At 36.1% G+C, this 22,784-nt stretch overlaps 1 protein-coding gene across 6 annotated transcripts in view; it reads left to right on the top strand.

The window, feature by feature from the left end:
• CEP112 (centrosomal protein 112) overlaps positions 1–22,784 on the top strand; it is a 496,208-nt gene that overhangs the window by 152,398 nt on the left and 321,026 nt on the right. For all 6 annotated transcript variants that reach the window (XM_027873031.1, XM_027873032.1, XM_027873026.1 and 3 more), the window contains exon 17: positions 9,430–9,509. In XM_027873031.1, coding sequence (XP_027728832.1) covers positions 9,430–9,509 — 80 coding nt within the window. The remainder of the gene's footprint in view (positions 1–9,429; positions 9,510–22,784) is intronic.

The following is a 22,784-nucleotide window of genomic DNA, read 5'->3' as shown; positions in this document are numbered from 1 at the left end:
CCTTCTCATTCTGGGGCCTCACTGTATTGGTAATAGCCTTGGTGTATATACCGTGTGGACTTTAGCTTTTTTGCGGTTTAGAACTTCAAAACTCAATATTCCACCAACCTTGGCCTCTCCCTCAGCAGGTACTGCAGGCATGTGCCAAATCACTGGGCTTCATCTCAGTTATTGTCAACATAGCCAAGAAGTCAAAAGTAAACATGGCCTATGAGAAGTCAAATATAGATGTCATGGGGTCTATGTCTGGAATATTATCTAGTTTACTCATAGGAGAGCTTCTCAGGATTTCACTCAGAGCATGTTTGCTCATAATATAGAAATTATCTTAACATGTTTGGTTATCTGTTTTCTTGCCCATAGCATATTAAATGTGGCACATTGGGGGCAAAGGGAGTTATCAATAGAGGTAGATATAGTGATAGCAGGAAAAAAAGAGAGTTCACAGCATAGGGAAAAATGGAAAAACTTTAAGTCATGTTGGAGAGCTAAAACAAAGAGAGTACCCCCAAGCCCTTATAGTGAAGTCAAATATCCCTATATCTTAGCATTCCCTAAAAGCAGGATATCCCTGTATTTTAACAGGAATTAATATTTTAACAATAATTAATATGGACAGAGTTGTAGTAACCCCAAGTCAACTATTCAATCAAGAGTATTTATTCAGTGCCTTCTGTGTGCCAGGCTCTGTGAAATATGCTGGGGATCCAAAGTAAAAAATGATGTCATCAGTGCACCTGAGGCTTATGTTCTATAAGGAGAAATACCATCAATATAACTGATCCTGAGTATTTCCAAAATAAATACAATCATAAATACTGTAATTTTGGAATTTCACTAGCTGCTGAGAGAGCCTAGAAAGTCCTCATGCAGGAGACAGCCATTTTTTGAGCTTTGAAGGAAGCTAGCTTTCGGAGTATATGAAATGAGGAGGCCAGGCGTGGGGTGTAGTGAGTGCAAAAGTGTGGACATGGGAGATGGAATGTTGTTTGTACGGAACAATAATAGTTTGATTATAATATGGAGTACATGAAGAATAGTAATGTGAAATAATATTGGAAAGGTAGAGTGGGGCTGGGTTGTGAATGATTTGAAAAGCCAACCAGAGGACTTATAATTGATCCTATAAGCAACAGGGAGCAATTAGAAGTTATTGTGAGTAGAGGAGTGATTTGGTCCAAGCTGCTTATTAGGGGAATTACTTTAGCTGTTTTAAAGAATAGATTGGAATGTGAAGAGACCTGAGGATGGGAGACCAATTAGGAGACTACTGCAATAGTCCAGGCAACAGGTAATGAAGGTCTAAACTATGGTGACGGCTATGTGAGAAGAGAGTAGGGCATGTAAATGAATTATGTCATAGAAAGAAATAAGATTTGGCAACTATTTGAAGATATAGGGCAAAGGAGAGCGAGGATTTGAGGATAATGGTGAGGTTGCAAATCTGTGTGATTCAAAAGATGGTGCTCTCAACAGAAATAAGGAAATTCTGCTTTGTTTAACCTCATAGTTAGAATGAGGTCAGTAATTCTTAATACTTCAGAAACTTCTCGAAGATTGATACTCAGGAAAATGATTCAGTCATGAGCTTCATTGTTATGCAGCATAACAAGTAGGCAAACAAAGTATATCCATACGGTATATGGCAATATAAACAGAGGTTCATTCCCATGGATGTAAGAAATTCACCCAGCAGAAAGGGGAGAGAGACATGTGAGAAAGGAAACACACTCAGAGTTAAGGTTCAGGTGACAAAATTATATACCCTAAGAATGGGCTTGGTTGAAAATAGGTAATTGGTGCCAGATGTAGGAGGGGGCATTACTAATCAGACCCGGATGTGGTGGAAAAGTTTTCAAGGTCCGTTATTGTTACTGGGGTTGGGGGAACCTCTGGTAGGAGGAGTTCCCTTATCAGGACCCAAACTGATGGAGGATCTAATGTTAACTATCTAAGGCAATAAAAGGAGGATGACTTAAATCCACTGCAGCAGGTCAGGGGTTCATCCAGTCAAAAAGCGACAAGCATTTTCTGTCTAACACAGAGTTACTAATAGGAAAGTATAGACTGGAAACAGCTAGGTGGATAGAGCACTGGCCCTGGATTCAGGAGGACCTGAGTTCAAATCCGGCCTCAGACATATAACACTTACTAGCTGTGTGACCCTGGGCAGGTCACTTAACCCCATTGCCTAGCCAAGAAAAAAAAAAAGAAAAGCATAGACTGTTTGTTTTGCCTATATGCTTCTATGAGCATTAGGACTAGTTAGCCTAAATGACTCCATGTTGTAGTCCTGTCATTATGAATATAACATCAAACTATAACTATAACATCAAAGCATATAAAGTTTCAATTATCACAAGTTCAGAAGAAGGGTGAATTTGAGGGAAATGTGAGATCTGTTTTGCATATGTTGAGTTTAAGATGCCTGCAAGACATCCACTTGAAAGTTGTTTGATTATGGCTCAAGAGAGGAACTAGGATTGGATGTATTGATTTGCTATTCATCTGCATATAAATGATAATTAAAGCCATAGGTGCTGATGAGGTCATCAAATGAGAATTTAGTGAGAAAAGGGCTCTGAAGAGAGCTTTGAGGTATACCTTAGTTAGGTTATGTGATATGGATGAACTTGCAAAGCAACCTTAAAAGGAGAGATTAGACAGTAAGGAGTACCAAGAGAGCAGTCTTATGAAAACCTGAAGAATGAGTATCTAGCCAAAGAGATTGGTCAGCAGTGTTGAGAGACAGACAGATAGATAGACAGACAGACAGACAGACAGACAGACAGACAGACAGACAGACAGACAGAGAGATGGAGAGAGAGAGAGGATGGGCTACAAAATCTGGGTTACATGTATTCTTCATCCACTTGCGTTTTTGCATTTTCCTGTCTGGATTGTCTAACTGATATCTTTTGAAAGATTGTAGAGATCTTTAAGGAAATCTTGGAGTGTTCTGAAACTTCAGCATATTATCATCTGAAAATAGGAGCACTCGGATGACCTTACTTTCTATAGGAACATAGAGTTGTTTTATTTATTCTCTTGTACAGGACATCCACCATGAGAATGGTGAACACCTTAGGTAAACATAGGTCTCTTGTTTTATACCCCCGTTGTTATTTATAGAAGATTATTAAAGTTATTTCTGAGGTTCCATTACTAAGTATATTTTATATTCTGAATATATTCATGGGAAATACCTCGTTGAAGGAGGCCTTTTAAAATTGAATTTTGCTTCCTTAAACCAAAAAAAAAAAAAATTGGAATAAACCAACAATAAACACAGTGAGATTTTGTATTTTCCACATCTGTGTTGGATGTATGACTGTGAGGACATCATCTTCTCTGGCTGAAAGTCAACGAGCTATTGACTCTGAAAAATAGGAAATGTAAAAAGGAAGACATTGAGTCAGATTATCATAATTTTCATCAAGAAGTATAACTTATACAAAATATTTGTCACCACAAGGACCAAGGAGTATGGAAACTTAGCCAGCAAAATATTCTCTTCTTGCCAAATTGGAAAACATGGCACAGGGTAACATCAGCTTAGAGTATGAGATAATTTATAAAACATTCTATAGAGAGGTTACAAAGAGGTTTATTTTACAAGATGGCAGAAAGTAGTGGAAAGGGAAATAAATCGGCAGAGTCCTAAGATCCTTCCAAGAGAATTTGTAGAAGAACCTGGAAAGAAAACAACCAGTAGATGTACAGTGGAACAGATATTCCTGTGATCATGTAGCTCTCTATTTTTACCGTCACTGACACTGGCATTGTAGCGTTTGTTCCACAGTTACTCACGGGAGAAAGTAGAAATGACGCGTAAGAAGATAATATTAAAATGAGTGGCTGACTAGAAGAAATACTGAAATGGATTTCTACTACTGTGCATGCTTCCTCCAGTTATGCAAACCTCAATCCAGGATGGCTGTTCGTGTTGATCCAGTGGGATTTTTGTCAGGATGCCCAGAGAGAATCTACCCGTGGTGCCTGGGACTGCCTTCTCTTTTTTCTGATATCAAAATAATAGGAGGGTGGTGGCAAAGAATTGGAAACTAAGGGAATGCCGATCAATTGGGGAATGGCTGAATGAGTTATGGTATGTGAATGTGACAGAATATTATTGTACTGTAAGAAATCATGAGCAGGCATATTTCAGAAAAATCAAGGAAGACTTGTGTGAACTGATGCAAAGTGGTGTGAGCAGAAACAAGAGAACAATTTACAATTTATACATTAATAACAATGTTGTAAGGATAATGAGACTTAGTAATGCTGATCAATACAGTGATCCATAACAGTTCCAAAAACCAATGCTAAAAAATGCTATCCGCCTCTTGATAGAGAACTGATAGGCTCAGAGTTCAGAGTGAAGCATATTTTTTCTCTTTCTCTTTTTTTTTTTAAACTTGGCTAATACAAAAATATGTTTTGCATAATTTCATATGTGTAATGAGTATTATTCTTGCTTTCTCAATAGGTGGGGAAGAGAGTAAAGGGAGAGAGAATTTGGAAGTAAAAATAGAATAACACTTTTTAAAAATTTTTAAAATTTTTAGAAAAAAAGAGAAGAGGAGTCAGAACGGTACAGTGAAAAGAGTGCCAGATTAGGTTCTGGGTTCAAATTGAACTAGCTGTGATAATGTTACTGATGATGATAGGAGAAGGGTACAGGTAGGCTTTAAAAATATTTTTAAATTTTAAAAGCTTTGGCACTTGGTGTAATCTCCACTCTTCTAGAAATTACTTTTGTGTAGCACCTATCTCCTTTTCTGACCCTACCTAGTGCGATGCTAGGATATTTGAGGTAGTGTGGTATAGTAGAAAGAATCCTGGAGGTAGAGTTTAAGGACTTGGCTTTGCTACTGAACACTTATATTCCCTGGAACAGGTCAGTTAAGTTCTTTAAGCCTCAGTTTTGAGTTAATGTATGCTCTGTAAACTTTAGGGCATGATATAAATTTTAGTGGTGATGTTTTAGTGGTTATTTGGTGGTTGTCATTATTATACTCAGTTAAATTGAGAGGTTAGATTGATTGCTTTCTTAGGATACTTCCGGTGATCTCTGATTTATGTGATATTATTCTTACCTAATTTTGTATTCCTATGTGCTCTCTTTATCTTACATACTTGCATTTCATGTTTTTTACATTGTGTAAATATAGGATTGTTACAAAAAAAAGACAGGAAAATGTTTGATGTTTTATTCATCAGTTTATATTATTGCGTTATAATCAGTGTCACTTTGAGCAAGTAACTATAATATTTCTGTGTATTAGTTTCTTTAACTGTCAAATGAAGTAGTTGTACTAGATTATTTCTTTGGTACCTTCTAATTCTAAAATTGTTATTGTGAGGATCAAAAGAAATAATATTTGTAAAGTGCTTAGCATATTTTATTTTTATCATTATCATCATCATCATCATCATTATTATTAAGAAAATTGACTCTATGTGATGTGAACACCCTCTTTTTTCCATTCTTTTCATCTGAAAGCCCCTTGACATCATCTCCTACTCTTTCTTACTTTCCTCCAGTCTCTGACAAAGAGCTGGTCTTTTTTCTTTCCAAGATCAACCTCTCTGAATGTGTACTTGATTTTATCTCTCTCTGTTCCCCAAGAGATTAAGTCTTCAAAGGTCCTCCTTTTTCTCTAATCTTCAACTTCTCCTTGTCAACTGTTTTCTCCCCTCTTGTCTTTAAACAAGTCCAAATATACCCCATTCTTTAAAAAAAAAGTCACAAGATCTATCCCTTAATGCTGTTCTCTTTCCTCCCTTTCTTAGACAAACACTTTGAAAAAGCTCTCTACTGTTTGCCTTGACTTCCTCTTTGCTCACTCTTTAACCCCTTGTAGTTTGACTTTTGAACTCATCTCTAAACCTAGTTTGCTCTCTGCAAAGTTACCATGACCTCTTAATTGTCAAATCTAAAGCTCTTTTTTTTTTAAGTCCCAGTCTTTCTTGACCTGTCTGCTGTATTTGATACTGTTGGCTACCTTTTCCTTGTGGATAATCTTACCTCTTTGGGCTTTTGTAATGCTACTGTCCTGGTTTTCTTGTCTAACCAGTGTTTCTTAATCTCCATTTCTGTCTCATCATCCATATCTCATATTTAAAAATTTTTCCCCTGAGGTTCTGTCCTTGGCCCTCTTCTCTTCTTTTACACTCTTCCTTTTGGTAACCTCATCAACTTTCATGGATTTAACTATCATCTTACTATGCAGATGACCTATAGGTCTTTGCATCCAGCCCTAGTCTCTCTCCTGAGTTTTAGTCTCCCATTGTCAATTGTTTTTTAACTGGATGTCCTGATACATTTTAAACTTAAAACATCCAAAAATGAACTGATTTTCTTTCTTCCTAATCCTCCTCCTCCTTCTTCTTCCCTAAATTTACCTGTTTATTTCAAAGGCTTCACCATCCTTCTATGCTCCAAGGTTCATAACATTGGCATTATCCTGACTTTTTCATTTTCCCTCTCCTCACATATCTAATCAGTTATCAAATCTTGCCATTTCTACTTTCATGACATCTCTCACATTTAATCCCTTTTTCCCACTCATACAGCTAGTTGAGGCCTAGGTAAGGCCCTTATCACCTCTCACCTAGATTATTGCACCAATTTCCTCATTGTCTTTCTTACCTCAAGTTTTTTAATATTGTAGTCTGCTCTACATATTGTTGCCAAAATAATTTGCCTTAAATTCCTGATTCTTCTCACTTCACTTTGTGTCAGTTCATATAGGTCTTGCCGTGCACCCCTCTCATCATTTCTTATATTACAGTAGCACTCCATCACAATCATATACCACAACTTGTTCAGCCATCCCCCAATTGATGAATATTCCCTCGATTTCTAATTATTTGCCATCACAAAAATAGTTGCTATAAATATTTTTTTACATATAGATAATTTTCCTTTTTCTGTGACTCTTTTGGGATACAGCATTGCTGGGTCAAAGGTATTCAGTTTTATAGCCCTTAGGATAAGCTTTCAAATTGCTCTCCAGAGTGGTTGGATCAGTTTATAGCTCTACTAGTAGTTCATTGATATACTTGTTTTCCCTCATCCCTTCAAGTGATTTCTGGTTGGTATGAAGTGGTACATCAGAGTTGTATTAATTTGCATTATCTCTAATTAATAGTAATTTAGAAGATTTTTTCATATGGCTTTGATTTCTTCTTCTGAAAGCTTCCTGTTCATATTTATCAATTGGGGAGTGGCTTTTATTTTTATAAATTTGACTCAGTTCTCTATATATTTGAGAGATAAGGCTTTTATCAGAGAAACTTGCTGCAAAATTTTTTTTGATATTACTTCATTGTCTGTGATATCTTTTATCAAAATGCAGTTTCCATGATTATCTCTTTTAATCAGTTCTGTTTTTGCTTTTGTTATGTCTGAGATTGTGATTGCTGCTCTTGCCTTTTTCTACTTAAGCTGAAATATAATAAATTCTGCTCCAGCACTTTATTTTAACTCTGTGTATCTTTCTGTTTCAACAGCATATTGTTGGACTGTGGTTTCTAATATATTCTCCTATCTGCTTCCATTTTATGGGTGAGCTCATCCCATTCACATTCACGGTTATGATTACTGTATATTTCCCTCCATCCTATTTTCTTCTGTTTATCCTTTTCTCTGTTTTTTTTTATCCTGTCATTCCTCAAAAGTCAGTTTTGCTTCTGATCACTATCTTCCTTAATCTGCACTCCCTTTTATCATTCTTTTGCTATTCCCACGTATAAGATAGATTTCTGTGCTCAACTGAGTGTGTATATATATTCTTTTCTCTTTGAACCAATTCCAGTGAGTGTAAGGTTCAAGCTTTGTCTGCCAACTCTCTCCCACACCCAGCATTTTCCACTGCATTGTAAAAGCTTTTCCTTGTGCACCTCTCTTATGTTAGAAACTTTTCGCCATTCTGTTTCTCTCTTCCCACTTCTCCCAGTGCGTACCTGTTTCTCACCCCTTCATTTTTTTTGGAGACCATCCCAACATAATTGACTCATGCCTATGCCCTGTGTTTATGTATACTCCTTCTAACTGCCCTAATAATAATAATGTTCTTAGGAGTAGCATGAATTATCTTCCCATATAGGAATGTAAGCAGTGTAACTTTATTGAGTCCTTGTGATTATTCTTTCATGTTTACTTTTTGATGTTTCCCTTGAGTCTTATGTTTGAATGTCAGATTTTCTATTCAACATTGATCTTTTCATCAGTAATGCTTAAAAGTCCCTTATTTCATTAAATATCCATTCCCCCCCCGAAGGATTATACTAAATTTTGTTGGGTAGGTTATTCTTGGTTGTAATGCTAGCTCCTTTGCCTTCTGGAATATCATATTCCAAGCCCTCTATACCAATTTTTCCTCTGCCATTCTTATCTTTTTCTTGAACTTTTCCAGGAAATAACTTTGGACTTTTGTCCAATTTGGATTTGTCTCTCTGACACTTTGCTGGTAGCTGTTTTCATGTTGTTGTCTTTTGAGTTTGTGTCTTGGTCTTCACTGCCACAATAATCATTCTTTATGGTCAAGTTCTTTTTTTATTGTTTTCTGTTTTTTCCAGCCTATTTTCTTATCTTTGAACTTTATGTTAAAGTTGAACTCTGCTCACCCAGGGGTTGGGAGGCACTGTTCCAAACTTGACGCTTTTTTATTCTGCTGTATTCAGAACTACTTCTGGGAAGGTGGGGTAGTCTGCAAGTTTTCAGTGCTTTCAAAGTGATGTGATCTGTGGAAGGGTGTGGTCACTGCACTCCTGATGTACTCTGATCTTTACCCAGGAAAGGTCATTTCTTCCTTACAGCTACAGGCACTTGCACTCCCCTTAGCCCTGGAACTGTGACCAGGTACCCTGCTCTCCTGCAGCCACAAGTGCTATTTTTCCTCCCTCCCTTAGAATTGTGACCAGGGTCTATGTTCCCTTGTGACTGACAACAATCACTCCTCTCCACTCTGGAACTGCTGCCCCAAATGACTTATGGATTATATAGTTGCCAGTCAGTGCCAGCTATACCCAATGCCAGCAAAAGATCCTTTGTGATCTCTTTCTGACCACTTGTCTGACTCCCTGCCCCTTACCATATCTGGTCTGAGAGCTGATGTAGCTGCCTCCAAGGCCCCCTGCTGGTGCTCCTGCCATGCTCCCATCCTGGTCCCTATGCTGGTGTCACAGAACTCTTCTTCCAACGTCCTAACTTTTCTTAGATTGGAAAAATGTCTTACTTTGACCTTTTGTTGGCTCTGCCACTCCACAATTTGAGTCGAGAAGTTTTAAAGTTGTTTGGAGGGCAAGGTTGGGAAATTTCAACTGGATTGCTGCCTGTACTCAGTCATCTTGGCACTGCCCCATGTCTTATCATTGTTTTGATTTAATAGTTAAAATTTTAACATTTTTTTGTAATGATAGATTCAAGGATTCCAGAGTGAACTTGATAAAGAGAAAGGAGATTCTCAGAAGAAAATTCGTAAATTGGAGGAGGCTTTCAGGTATGTTAATAGTGTCACAAATGCAATTTTTCCTTGAAATGATCTAGTGCTTAATTTCTGTGTAAATTAAATTTCTAGTATATTCACTTTATGTTTCTCTAAGAATCTTGCTATGGTTTCATTTGAGTGGAGTTTCCAGTGTAATACCATATTTTAAGGATTGTATTACTAGTCTGCAAAAATTTTTTAAAGAAAAAAATCAATTTACTTATTTATTTAATGATAGGAATATAAGACAAGAGAGTTTAATTGGTTTCAGATGCTCCCTTATACATAAGTTGCAACAGATTTTTAAAATATTACGATGTAGAGATTCTTAGGACATTATGAAAACCTTCTCTTTTATGGTGTGAAATCATTGGAATAGGAATTTAGGAGTGTATTCATGTAGCATATCAAAGATTTATTAATTGTGCATCCCCGGATATTACCTACTACAGCATATAGTAGTACTTGGTATCAACTAATTGACAGTGGCATCTATAGGCAGTGCAACATTTAGGTTTAAAGGTATTTATCTTATAATTTTAGAACATGAGGACTTCGATATTTTCTTAATGAAAAAACGCTGTGCACATCTTTAAAGATCACCTTGAGTAAAATAATTTTTATGCTGTGGTAAAATGAAATTGCTAATGTATGAATACTATGAGGTTTTGTTTTCTCACTCTTTTTATTGAATTGTTGAAGCAGTTCATATTAAAATTTTTATTTTTACTTTTATGTCTTTTATTTTTCCCATTTGTCTCTAATTTTTTTTCCAGATTAAGATTTCCCTTCTCTCCCTCTACAAATCAAGTACAATGTCTCTTCCATCACTTTAGATTAGTCTACTTTAAGAAACTTTACTCATGCTGATTCTCTTCCACTCTCCCTCAAAGACTCCTCCTTCACCTCCCATCCTGTTGTCACCTCCTTTCCTAGTTTTGTAATTTTGCTTAAGTTATTAGTTTCCTTCACCTTATTTAATTCTTCCTCTCTTTTTTTCCCCTTCTCAATGAAGTAGTCAAATAAGATACTCTTCCTTTTTTTTTGGAACAGTTTCTATGTTATTGCCTTGTAGAGCTTGTTCCCCTTTTCTGTTGTTCTTCACTCTTAGTAATATTTTGAGAGAGATAGTATTATTCCATGGTAGGAATTTTTCTAGATTCCTTATCATGAATGTGACCTTTGCCCTGCCCATGGTGATTTGTTCCATATTTGCCTTGAAATCTCCTCCCTGCTCTACGTCTTCCTACTCTTCTGGTTGTGACTTATCCCTGGGAATTCTCAATCTCCTTCTCCTGAGACAAGACAAACAGTCTCTTAAAGTACCAAATCCTTGTCGATTAACCAATTTTGAGGTCTCTATTTTCATTTATAGAATATTTCTCTTGTCCCATGGGAGCATTTATCGGTAGTACCCCCTCCTGCTGCTGAAACAATATTTCCTCCTTTCTTTCCTCCTGGTTCAAATTCTTCCTTTGCCTCCTCACCTATTCTGCTGTAGGCTCTCTTCTTCCAGATGTGGCATCTAAAAATTAGTTTCAAGAGACATAATTTCTGGGTAATTTAATCATTGAATTAATAATGCCAGCATTTTAATAAAAGGATGGTCATTTGGCTGTCGCAGACCAAAGACCCCTCATGGTGTTGAGATCAGTTTATATGCCCATGGAAGAATAGGGTGGCAGTCAACTCTGATTGGTTAACAATTAATGAGAAAATGAATGTTACAATGAAAGGATGAGCTACATTACAATTAGGGTTTTGGGGTACATGACTTCAGTCACCCAAATCTTGATCAAAGAGACTTATCAATTTCCATATCACCTGCCTGACAAAAGGCAGGATCCACATTTTCCCAGACCTGTCTGAGCAAACACAAAGAGCAGGAATACATCTATTAACCCAAACTTAGAATTTCTTTTATTGTCTTATTAGTTCTTGGCGTGGGTAATTTTCTGCCTAAGATTTCCCACACTGGTTGATTTCTGAATGAGTAAATAGAAAAGGGGAAAAACCTTGGTCCTAATATGATAATTAGTTATTAATACCAGAGAGAAATAATCATTTTTCACACAGAGAGACTGTAGGAGTTATTTTTCCTTATGTCCTTTATATCTTTCTCTCCTTTTTATGTTTTCTCCCATTCTGTAATTTAGTGCTGCTAAAATATTGATGCAACTGTAGGCAGGATATCGTGAGGTTTAGTCCATAATGTTCCAGTCCTGTTTCTCCATTATTATTTCTGTTTGAATTCTACTTTCATGTTTGTCTCTTTGTGTGTTTTTGAAAGGAAATCTCTTAATGGTCTTTCCATTGTTATTTTGTTATTTTTCTTGGTTGTTATATTTATTTACCTTTATGTATGTCTGTTATCTAGGATGTTTAAAATTTAAATAATATCCTCAGTTCTAGTCTTCTCTCTAGGAATTCTTCAAATGCCTCTTTTTTATTGCACATACATTTTTTTCAATAGTGCTTAGGTTTGCAGGTTTGGTCTTCTTGGGTTGCATCTTTATCTCCTTTGTTCTTTGGAACACATTGTTCCATTCCTTTCTGCAGTTTTTGGTGGGTGCAAAATAGCCTTGTTTTATTTGAATTATCTTTTCTTTTTATTTGAATATGTTTCTGGTCATTTGAAATATTTATTGTTAGTCATTGGCATTTTTAAATGTCTTCGAGTTTGCAGCATAGGTATTGTTTTGTTTTGTTTTGTTTTTCTAAAGGTAATTTGTAGATTCTTTAATTAAACTTTGTTCTGTGTTCAGGAGTTCTGGGCAGTTGTCCTATATTATTTCTTGTAGAACACTGCTCAGATTTTTGGATTTGTCATGTCTTCTGGGATATCTATAATCCTTAAATTGTCTCTGCAAATTCTGTCTTTGAGTTCAATGTGTTCTGCATTATGGGGATCATATTTTCTTTTAATATTATTGCATTGTACTTTTCCTCTTCCTGATTGTCCTTTAGTTCTTTGTGTTTTAATTTCCAATCTGTTATTCTCTTTTCTTCAGTGACAATTGCCAGTATGGTTTCAAGTTTTTTTATTCTGTTGATTATTTCTGCTCTGTAGGCCATGAATTCTGCTTTCAAAATTCTTATCTCTCTTTTAAACCATTTAGAAGCATCCTGTTAAGAATTCGTGCTCCCGGGAATCCACAGAGTCCTCTGTTTCATCATTGTTGATTCATGTTCCTTTGCTTTGCAATATTTATTTATAGATGTATGGAGTCTTTTAGTTGATCTAGAGATCATATTTCCTTCTGTCATTAATATCTTCCCTGTTGGTTTATCTGCTTATGGTCAAGGTCTTTAATTAAGTTTTCTTGCTTTTGAGATCTTTGACAATTTCAGTCTTTTTTTTTCCTTTCTATTCCTCAATCACTTACTTTCTCCTTCCATCCCCATTGATGATGGTTTTTCTTGGGGCTTGATCTCAAACCCATCTCAGCTTCCTTCTATGGTGGGTAGTTCACATTTCACAGTTGGAAGTCTGTCCTAAGTGCTTTCTGGGGGATGCAACTGTCTCCAGCTGGCAGCTGGGCTCTTTCCCTCAGTCTTAGTGGAGTGGCACACAGCCTTGCACACACATCTCCTGCCCCAGTTCCCTCTCTTCCTTAGTTCTCTGGCTGAGCTCTGTTGTAGCACAGAACACTATCATATTGGTGTGACAGCCTGAGTAAACTCCTACCTTTTTTTTTTTTGAAGCCCTAAGTTCTGTTACCAGCCCATGTGTCCCTTATGTAGTACTGCTGCAGGAGTGTTGCGGTGGTGGGGGAGGGACTTTGGAATGAATCTATTAAAGTTTAGGAATTGTTAGTTCATTGAATTGTTACCTCGTTAGAGCTTGGATGCAGCTGAAATTGCTTGATTTCTTCCATGTAATTCCTATGTTGGAGAGGCTTGAGGGATCATGAACAATGCAGAACATGTTTAGTCTTCCATATTGTTGCTTATGTGATCCAGAAATGTATATAGAAATATTAATAAGGTATATATATATATAAATGTATTTCTCATTTCTTAAGTAGGTGAGTTTCTTTTTTCTGCATTAGGTTTGTTAATGATCTTACTATAATACCAAATACTTGAATAATGTAATGTGGAAATATTAAAAAGTTTATGGTGAAATCTTTATTTCAACAAAAAGGTTGCCAATTGGCTGTTGATATCTGAAAAATAATAATCTGTGGACCCACAGATTTTGAATGTCAGTGAATTCCTAGACACCCTTTATTCCAGACTAAATTTCTTCTTTTAAGAGAATGGTCAGATATTTTATCTCAATCATAGTTATTTTGACCATTTCAACTTAATGCTCCTCTGCTTAAACAAGGAAAAAGTGAGAAAAGACTCATCTTTCTTTTTTTTTCTTTTCTTTTTTTAGTTCAAATACTGGAAAGCATTCTTTTTTGAATACATATTAGATGCACAGTTCAGAATACAGAAGTCAGAGAGTTGTTGTTGTCTAGTGGTTCAGTCTTGTTCGACTCTTGGTGACCCTGTGGACTATACCATGCTAGGTCCTTCTATCCTCAACTGTCTCTCAAAGTCTATTCAAGTTCATGTTCATTGCTTCCATGACACTTTCCATGAATCTCATTCTCTGCTATCCCCTTTACCTTTCGCCTTCAGTCTTTCCCAACATCAAGGTCTTTTCCAGTGAGTACTGCCTTCTCATTATGTGGCTAAAGTATTTAAGCTTCAGCTTCAGTATTTGACCTTCCAGTGAATAGCCTGAATTAATTTCTTTTAAGTATTGACTGATTTGATCTCTTAGCTACCCAGGAGACTCTCAAAAGCCTTCTCCAGCACCGCAATTCAAAAGCATTGATTCTGTGGTGCTCAGCTTTTCTTGTAGCTCAACTTTCACAGCCATATATTACTACTGGAAAAACCATAGCTTTGCCTTGACCTTTGTTAACATGATGATGTCTCTGCTTTTTAGTATACTGTCCAGATTTGCCATACCTTCCCTTGCAAGGAATAAGTGTCTTTATTTCTTGGCTGCAGTCACCGTCTGCAGTGATCTTTGAGCCTAAGAATATAAAACCTGATATTGCTTCCATTTCTTTTTCCTTTATTTGCCAGGAAGTGATGGGTGTAGTTGCAAAGATCGTAGTTTTTTTTTCTTTTGATGTTAAGCTTCCAGCCAGCTTTTACACTCCTTTTTCACCCTCATCAAGAGACTTCTTAATTCTTCTTCATGTTCTGTTATTAGAGTGTATACTTTGTTATTTATTATTATTTTATTTAAAAAAAACTAGCTCCTAACATATTAAATCAAATTTTTCTTTGATTAATCTCTTTAATTTTAAGAACGTCTTTGTTGCTTAGTGTATTGAAGGGGTTTTTAATTTGTTGTTCAAATTTATTAGTTGTGTATTTAATTCATTGATTTGTTCCTTTTTTGCCAAAATTGTTTAGAAATGGAAAATTATCTCTCTGAATTAACTTAGCTGTGTGACACATAAAATCTGAAATGACTGAGGAAAGAAAGGTTTGAGCTTCCAAGCACATTGTTTTATTAAGCAAGGCATACCACTTGATACCAAATTGAGACCAAGGCCTCCTTAGCTTGTCACTGGACCCAGAATTTAGGGGAAGATAGGTTTTTATGCATTTAAAAAAAACAATTTATAGGATATAAACTAGGATGCAAGAGTAGATAATTTGATTTCTAATTGGAGGAAAGATTAGAGACTTTCAAAGTTGGGAGGGGGAGAACAAACAATTGAAATTCACTGATTGACCAGTACATAGCCAGTTTTTCAGTGATTCATGTGGGTTGTTCTTTAGATCTCATGTTTCTGATCAGCATAACCTAGGTTCTTAGTTAAGGGTCTCTAAGCAATAGGTGGAAGTCATCTAGCTTCCCAGTCATGCAGGGCTAGGTTCAAACAATGTAATTAAGTTTTCTTACAATTCTCATAATTGAATAAACTTTTCTCACAAGACAGAAATTGGACTAGACCCATAATTGAATAGAAAGGGAACTGGGTTCAGAATTGAGTCACAACATGGAATCAATGTGGTTTACTCAATTCTTGTAATTCTCTCAGCTGCAACCCATAATTGTTGGTATATTGTCTCCTTACTGATAATTTCTTTTATTAAATTTTCTTTTTTTCTATAATTTATTTTAAAATAATTTTTAATGATATTTTCTGTTTCTTACATCACCATAGTATACCATGTATTTCTCCTCCTCCCCGTTCCAGAGAGGTATACCATATGATAAATAGTAATTTTTTAGAGAGGGAAAAATCAACATAATTGATCAATACATTGAAAAAGTCTGAAACATGTATAATGTATAACATCTGTGTATTTCTTACCTCCACGAATGGGTAGGTTACAGGTATCTTATTTGCTTTTGATTTTTTCTTTTTTTTTTTTTGGTTACATTTTAACTTTTAAACTGTCTCCCTTCCTTCCTCTCCACCCCACTCTAGAGAAGACTACCACTTGACACAGATTTACATCACTTCCATTTATCAGTTCCTTATATGAGGTCCCTTGCAGTTGATTTGAGCACTGATAATACTCAGAAAAATTTAGTCACCCACAGTTATTCCTCAAATATTAATGTTACTGTATACAGTGTTCTTTTGGTTCTGCCCATTTCACTCTTCATCATTTCATGCAAATCTCTCCATGTTCTTCCAAAATCAGTCCGTTCATCATTTTCTATTGAACAGCAGTACACCATCATAATCATACATCACAACTTGTTCAGTTGTTCCCCAACTGATAGGCATCTCCTCAATTTATAGTTATTTGCCACCCTAAAGAGAGCCACCATGAATATTGCAGCACATTAAGGTTCTCTTCCTTCTTCCATGATCGCTTTGGGAAACACACCCAATAGTGGTATTGCTGGGTCAAAGGGCATACACAATTCCACAAATCTTTGGGCATAACTCCAGATTGCTCTCCAAAATGGCCAGATCATTTCATAGTTCCATCAACAGTGGATCAGTGTCCCAATTTTTCCACATCCCCTCCAACACTTGTCCTTTAAGAAAAAAACAAAAAACAAAAAATTACAATGCTGATGGGGAAGCTCAAGACACACACTCAAAAGTAGTGGTTTAAGGTTGTTAACTATTTGACTTCAATGAAGTTAAATGCCAGTTAGCATCCAATAGCATAGGTGCTGTTTGCCCTTTGTTTTGGTTATAACCCAGTCAGACTTGGAATGGAGGCTCTTCCAGCTATTTTTCAGACTTGGTTCTTTCAGGTGAGAATCCAACTTAGCAGTATATTAACTGTTACAACATTAACTCTGCAAAGCAGCTCCCAGTATTTGCTAAATATGTTAGTACAGAATTCAGCAAAATAAGCGTTCTTAAAGTGAGGTTGACTGTACACATAAATGGTAAGTGCTGATAAGTTCAAGAAGCATTTCATTGTATGCTGTTATTTCTTCCTATTTCATGGCCTCTCCTGAATAATGTACTTTAATCAGAGATGGCTTATGGTTATATAGAAATACGTCCTTGTTTTTAGCTCTATCTGTACTGAACACAAATAATTTATTGTTTATAAATAAGCCAGAGCTAAAAAATAAGTTCCCTTTGTACATTTTTATCTTCACAGAGGCTTAGCTTTAGGAGATTTTAGTGATACATTTGTACTGAGTCCCACCACTGGTTCAACAGTAAAAGAATCATCAAAGTAAATATTTTTTTTTCTGTTTCTTGCAAAACACATTGCTTAGAGTTCATGGAAGAATATGTCAATGAGCTGTCTGACTGGTTTTCTAAACCCTGTGAATCTTTAAAACTTTTGTAAATGCCTGTTGGATTCTACAAATATTAATATGAATTCCTTCCTACTGTGAACATTATTTAGGGAGCAACATTTAAATAAAGATACATAAAATATCTAAATGCTTTTCAAACAGAACTTACTTATTATGATATTTTAATTGGAGACAATCACATATTTCTTAGATGTGTGCTTCCTTAGACTATTGCTCAGCAACATCCCCTAATTCCCATGTATGTGATTTGTAATCTTTGCTGTTTCACCGTATATGAACTCCTGAATGAATTTTTTTCTGCAGTATAGAGTCTACTCCAATCTAGAAAATGTGCACAAATTTGCTTTGGCTTACCTCACAATGTGTTGTAATTCTTACTCTATGATAACATTGTTTATTGCATTATTGTATTTTATTTAATTTTTTTTGCCTTTTTTTTTTTTTTTGGTGAGGCAATCAGGGTTAAGTGACTTGCCCAGGGTCACACAGCCAGGAAGTGTCAAGTGTCTGAGACCAGATTTGAATTCAGATCCTCCTGACTCCAACGCCGAAGCTCTGTCCATTGCGCCACCTAGCTGCCCCTATTGCATTATTTTAATTACATTTCATTTTTCCATTTGCCTAAATTCAGCAATTCTGCCATTTCATGTATATACTTTAATCTGAAACTGGTTAATGTTGGCCTTCTTTTCCTAATATGAAATTTGAATAAAAAGCTAGCTTTAGGAAAATAAATTATTTAGGAAAATATTTTGCTCCATTAGGTGGATAATGTTAACATTTGCCAAATGATGAATCTTTATATTAGCTATTAAAAATGAAAATCTTTAGACTTTCTAATCACAGTTTGGCCACTGATCATAGTTAGAACTTTAGCCATACAGTACATATATGACATTTGCATTGCAAACTTTTAATTTTCACAAGTTTATAATACACATTTTAAAAGTGTGATATTCTGTCCACCTTTTAAAATATTTAGTTATAATTCAGTATCCTGCATTCTCTTTCTTTTTAGGTTTAAAGTAGGAAGATAAATAGAACATTTTGCAAGTTTTAATTGAGCTCTTTTTAAATGATTTTGAGTAAATCTCAGAAATTAGAGATTTAGCAGATCCGTAAATACCAAAGTCTGTCCTCTTCTAGAGGGTATCTCTATAAATTAATGGTTTTCCAAAATATTCTAAATTTTATTTTATTTTTTGAAAATGAAGTTGTGTGCTTAGATACTCCAAAAACAGCATTTCCATATGCATATAACACAAATAGAGGGCTTGTGGAACCTTGAAACTTCATTTATACCTTTTTTTTTAAAAAAAAAAAACTTTTATTTTATTTTTTTAGGCAGTTGGGGTTAAGTGACTTGCCCAGGGTCACACAGCTAGTAAGTGTCAAGTGTTTAGTCTGAGGCCAGATTTTAACTCAGGTCCTCCTGACTTCAGGGCAGGTGCTCTATCCACTGCACCACCTAGCTGTCCCATTTTATACCATTTTTTTTCAAAGTACATAACAAAATTTGTTACTTCCAAAGCTGTCTTGCTAGTCTGTGCTCCCTTACTCTCTGCTGTGCATTTAAAGATGTTAATAGCCTTTTTATTAAGGGGGAGGGTAGTTGCAGCACTATTGCTAGCATTCCCTTATTCCGTAGCTGTAGGCCTCAGCAATCTGGGGGTTGAAATGGAGACCACACTGCCAGGTAAGAGCCACACATCTACACACCTCTGTTACTTGCTTCATTCCTGTTTCATGCCTAGTGCACAGTCTTGATCCTACAACTGTTCCTTGCCTTGACCCACCACCCCTAGGTGCAGATCTTATTTCCATTGGATCTGGGACCCAGCTTGGGGGTACTACTGACAGAGTTGCCATTTGGCTCCTTTTTCTTCCTTCTCTGTGAACAACATTAGGCCTGTCTCTGCTGGATTCAGGACCTCTTCTCCCTCTAGTACATATTCAAAAGTCTCAGCAACAGTAGAACGTTTGATGTAGTGCTGGACCCAGTCTCTAGTTTTTACAGACCTCTGTCTTCTTATGCTAGTAAAGTACCTCATTGTGATTTTTGTATTTGTATTTCCCAATCAGGAGTTAGTCTGGTGCTCTTTCTAGGCTTTTGTTGGAGCAGTTGTGGGAAAGAGCTGGGCGCTACCATTTCCTCATTCTTCCATCATCTTAGTGAGTTCTGTCAGGCAAGTCTCTCATACTTTTACACCAGAATCGTCAATCAGTGTGTGTGTGTGTATGTGTGTGTGTATGTGTGTGTGTGTGTGTGTGTTCATGTATTCCTCCTTTGTCCATTTCAGATGAGTGAGGTTTAGTCTCTGCTTATTCCTCCACTTCTTATTCCATGCCTAGCCTCCTTTTCTCATGTACTTCAGTTATCATAAAAAGCTAGCTAGTTTCATTGCCTGCTTCCTCTTTTCTTTTACTGTATTCCTTTTACCCTACTTTTTTCTTTCTCTTCTTCAAACCTTCAGACCTGAACTATCCCTGGGACTTGTTTTTCATGTTAATTCCCTCAGATACCCTTCAAATACCTTAAGGCTCTTAAGAAATACTTGTTTGTTCTCTCAGTTGCTGAAATATATCTACCTTTCTAGGTTTCTTTGTTTCTTTAAAATTCTCACTCAGCTCTAGTCTTTTCATTAGAAATGCTTGAAATTCCTCTCAGCCATTAAAGATACATCTCTCCCCCTTATCCCCAAGATTATATTCAGCTTTGCAGGGTAAGTTATTCTTTTAGGGTAGCCTATATCTTTTTCTTTTTTGTAATATTATATTCCATGATATCCTGAAGTTTCTAATAGAAGTTCTGAGGTTTTCTATGCTTCTAGCTGTAGTTCCTTGGTACTTAAACTGCTTCTTTCTGGATGCTTGCAGTATTTTTTTTTCTTTAATGTGCTAGCTCTAGATTTTGCTTATGATATTTCTAAGACTTTTCCTTTTGGGGTTCCTTTCAGGGGGTGAACCATGGATTCTTTGTCTTTCCTTTGCCCTCTGGTTCTAATAGATGTGAGTAGTTTTCATTTGTGATTTCTTGAAGTATAGTATACAGGCTTTAAAAAAATCATGGTTTTTGAGGAGTCTAAATGATTCTTGAATTATCTCTCCTTGACCTGTTTTCTGGGTAAATTATTTTTTATATCATATATCTCATATTTTCTTCTGTTTTTTCAATCTTTTAATTTAGATCTAAAATTTCTTGTTATCTCATTGAGTCACGTAAAATCAAGTCAACTAAATTAGAATTTCTTAACCACTTACTATCTTCCAGTCACTGTGCTAAGCACTGGGTGTGTGGGATAGCGACCTAAAAAAAAAAACTCAGAGGTATCTCAAGGTAGGAACAGAAAGTTTATTTCAATTCTTGAGAATTGGGTGTTCCTCTCACCAGCATGCTTCTGATGAAGGAAGACAAGTACAGAAGCAGAAAGCCAGATTAAATAATAGAAACGGTGAAAATTCTCCCTCCCACCAACTATCCAATATTTGGCTTACAATCTATGCATGAAAATCTATTCCCAGAGACAGAGAACAAAGAAACAATATACATATCCATCACCTTAGTTTGCTGCAAAAATGAACAAACAATTTAGAATGTGTGATCAAGCTAGACGCTGCTGTGGGAAGGTCACCATGACTGAATGCGGGGGTACAGGGGAGGTTTTAGACTTGGCAGTCTTTAACTACTGATGTCAGACTGTGAGAAAAAGGGAACTATAGAAATCTATACTTATCCTATTCTACCTCATGAACTTATTTCCAAATTCAGGATAGTCTTATCCCAAACCTTAATTACACTGAGAAGTCTTCACAGGGGCATCCCACTCATGGGTATACTCAAGAGAAGCAAAAACAATCCCTGCTCTTAAGGAGCTACAATCTAATGGGAGAGACAATATGCAAATAAATATGTACAAATAAGATATATACAGGATAAATTCAGGGTAGTCCCAGACAATATACCACTGGGTCTGGACAGTCTGAACAGTACCATGCTGGTGGTCTTTGGTCACTGCCTTCTATTTCCTTTAGGGCTTTCATGGTCACTGCCTGCTATTTCCTCTTGGGCTTTCAAGGTCCCCATTCTGGGCTTTTCTGACCATTTTTGGTCTTGCTCAGGGGAGCTCACTTGACTTGTTGCATTAGAACACAGATCTGTGCAGGGCACAAGTGTCCCATTTCTGGTTGTGTTAGTACACTTTTTGTTGGAAGGGCTTCCTTTCTTATTAGAGACAGGTAGGACAGGGCCTGAAGTTAGGAAGACCTGAGTTCAAATATGGCCTCAGACACTAGCTACGTGACCCTGGGCAAGTCAGGGAGGAAGGAAGGGAGGAGGAAGAAAGGAAGGAAGGAGGTCAGTCATGCCTGAAAAGAGTAACTAAGAAAGAATAGACAGCACCCACACAAGGGTGGGAGCTAAGAGGAGGGAATAACCTCTTTTGAATGCCAAATAGACAATTTTATTCTTGATCTCACATGTAACAGGGAGCCAGTAGAGTTGAGGGCAGAGAATGGGAAAGTAATAGAAATGTGATATCTATCTCCAGACTAAATATACCTGTAAGTCTCTTTATCTCTTGTTTGGCCATGAATTATTTCCCTATTCATGAATCTGATAGATACTTTCTTCAGTGCTCCATTAATTTGATTATATCACCCTTTATGTCTAAATTGTCTACCCATTTTAAGCTTAGCTTGGTGGTATGAGATATTGGCATATGGTGTGAGATGTTGGTCTATGCCTACCTTCTGCCAGACTACTTTCTAGTTTTCTCAACAGTTTTTTTTCATGTAGTAAATTCTTGCCTAATCTTTGGGTTTATCAAGCACTAGGTTACTGTATTCATTTCCTTCAATATATTTTATACCTAATCTGTTCCACTGATTCAACCTCTCAAGTTCTTAACTAGTACCAAATTGTTTGGATTATTATAGCTTTGTAATATAGTTTGCAATCTGGTACTCTTAGTCCTCCTTTCTTCCTGATTTTTTTTTCATTGATTTCCTTGGTATTTTTCACCTTTTGTTTCTCCAGATGAATTTTGTTATGATTTTTTTTCTGACTTTATGAAATAATTCTTTGGTAATTTGATTGGTATGGTTCTGAATAAGTAAATTAATTTTTATTATATTTACTCAGCCTACTCATGAGCAATTAGTATTTCTATAATTATTTAGATCTGTCTTTATTTGCCTGAGGAGAGTTTTGTAGTTGCGTTTATATAGTCCCTGGTAAGTAGACTTCAAAGTATTTTATGCTGTCTTTTAGTTATTTTCAATGAAATTCCTCTTTCTATCTCTTCCTTGTGACATACAGAAATGCCGGTGATTTGTGTGGATTTGTTTTATATCTTGCAACTTTGCTGAAGTTATTAATTGTTTTTTTTTTATTTCACTCTCTAGAGTTCTTTAAGTAAACCAACATATCATTTGCAAAAAGTGATAGTTCTGTTTCATCATTTCCTGTGCTTATTCCTTAAATTTCTTTTTCTTGTCATTGCTATAGCTAGCATTTCGTGTAC

The sequence above is a fragment of the Vombatus ursinus genome, unplaced genomic scaffold (genome assembly GCF_900497805.2).
Source record: "Vombatus ursinus unplaced genomic scaffold, bare-nosed wombat genome assembly UNPS02014801.1, whole genome shotgun sequence".
Taxonomy (NCBI): domain Eukaryota; kingdom Metazoa; phylum Chordata; class Mammalia; order Diprotodontia; family Vombatidae; genus Vombatus; species Vombatus ursinus.
This window is presented reverse-complemented; position numbering and strand designations above follow the sequence as displayed.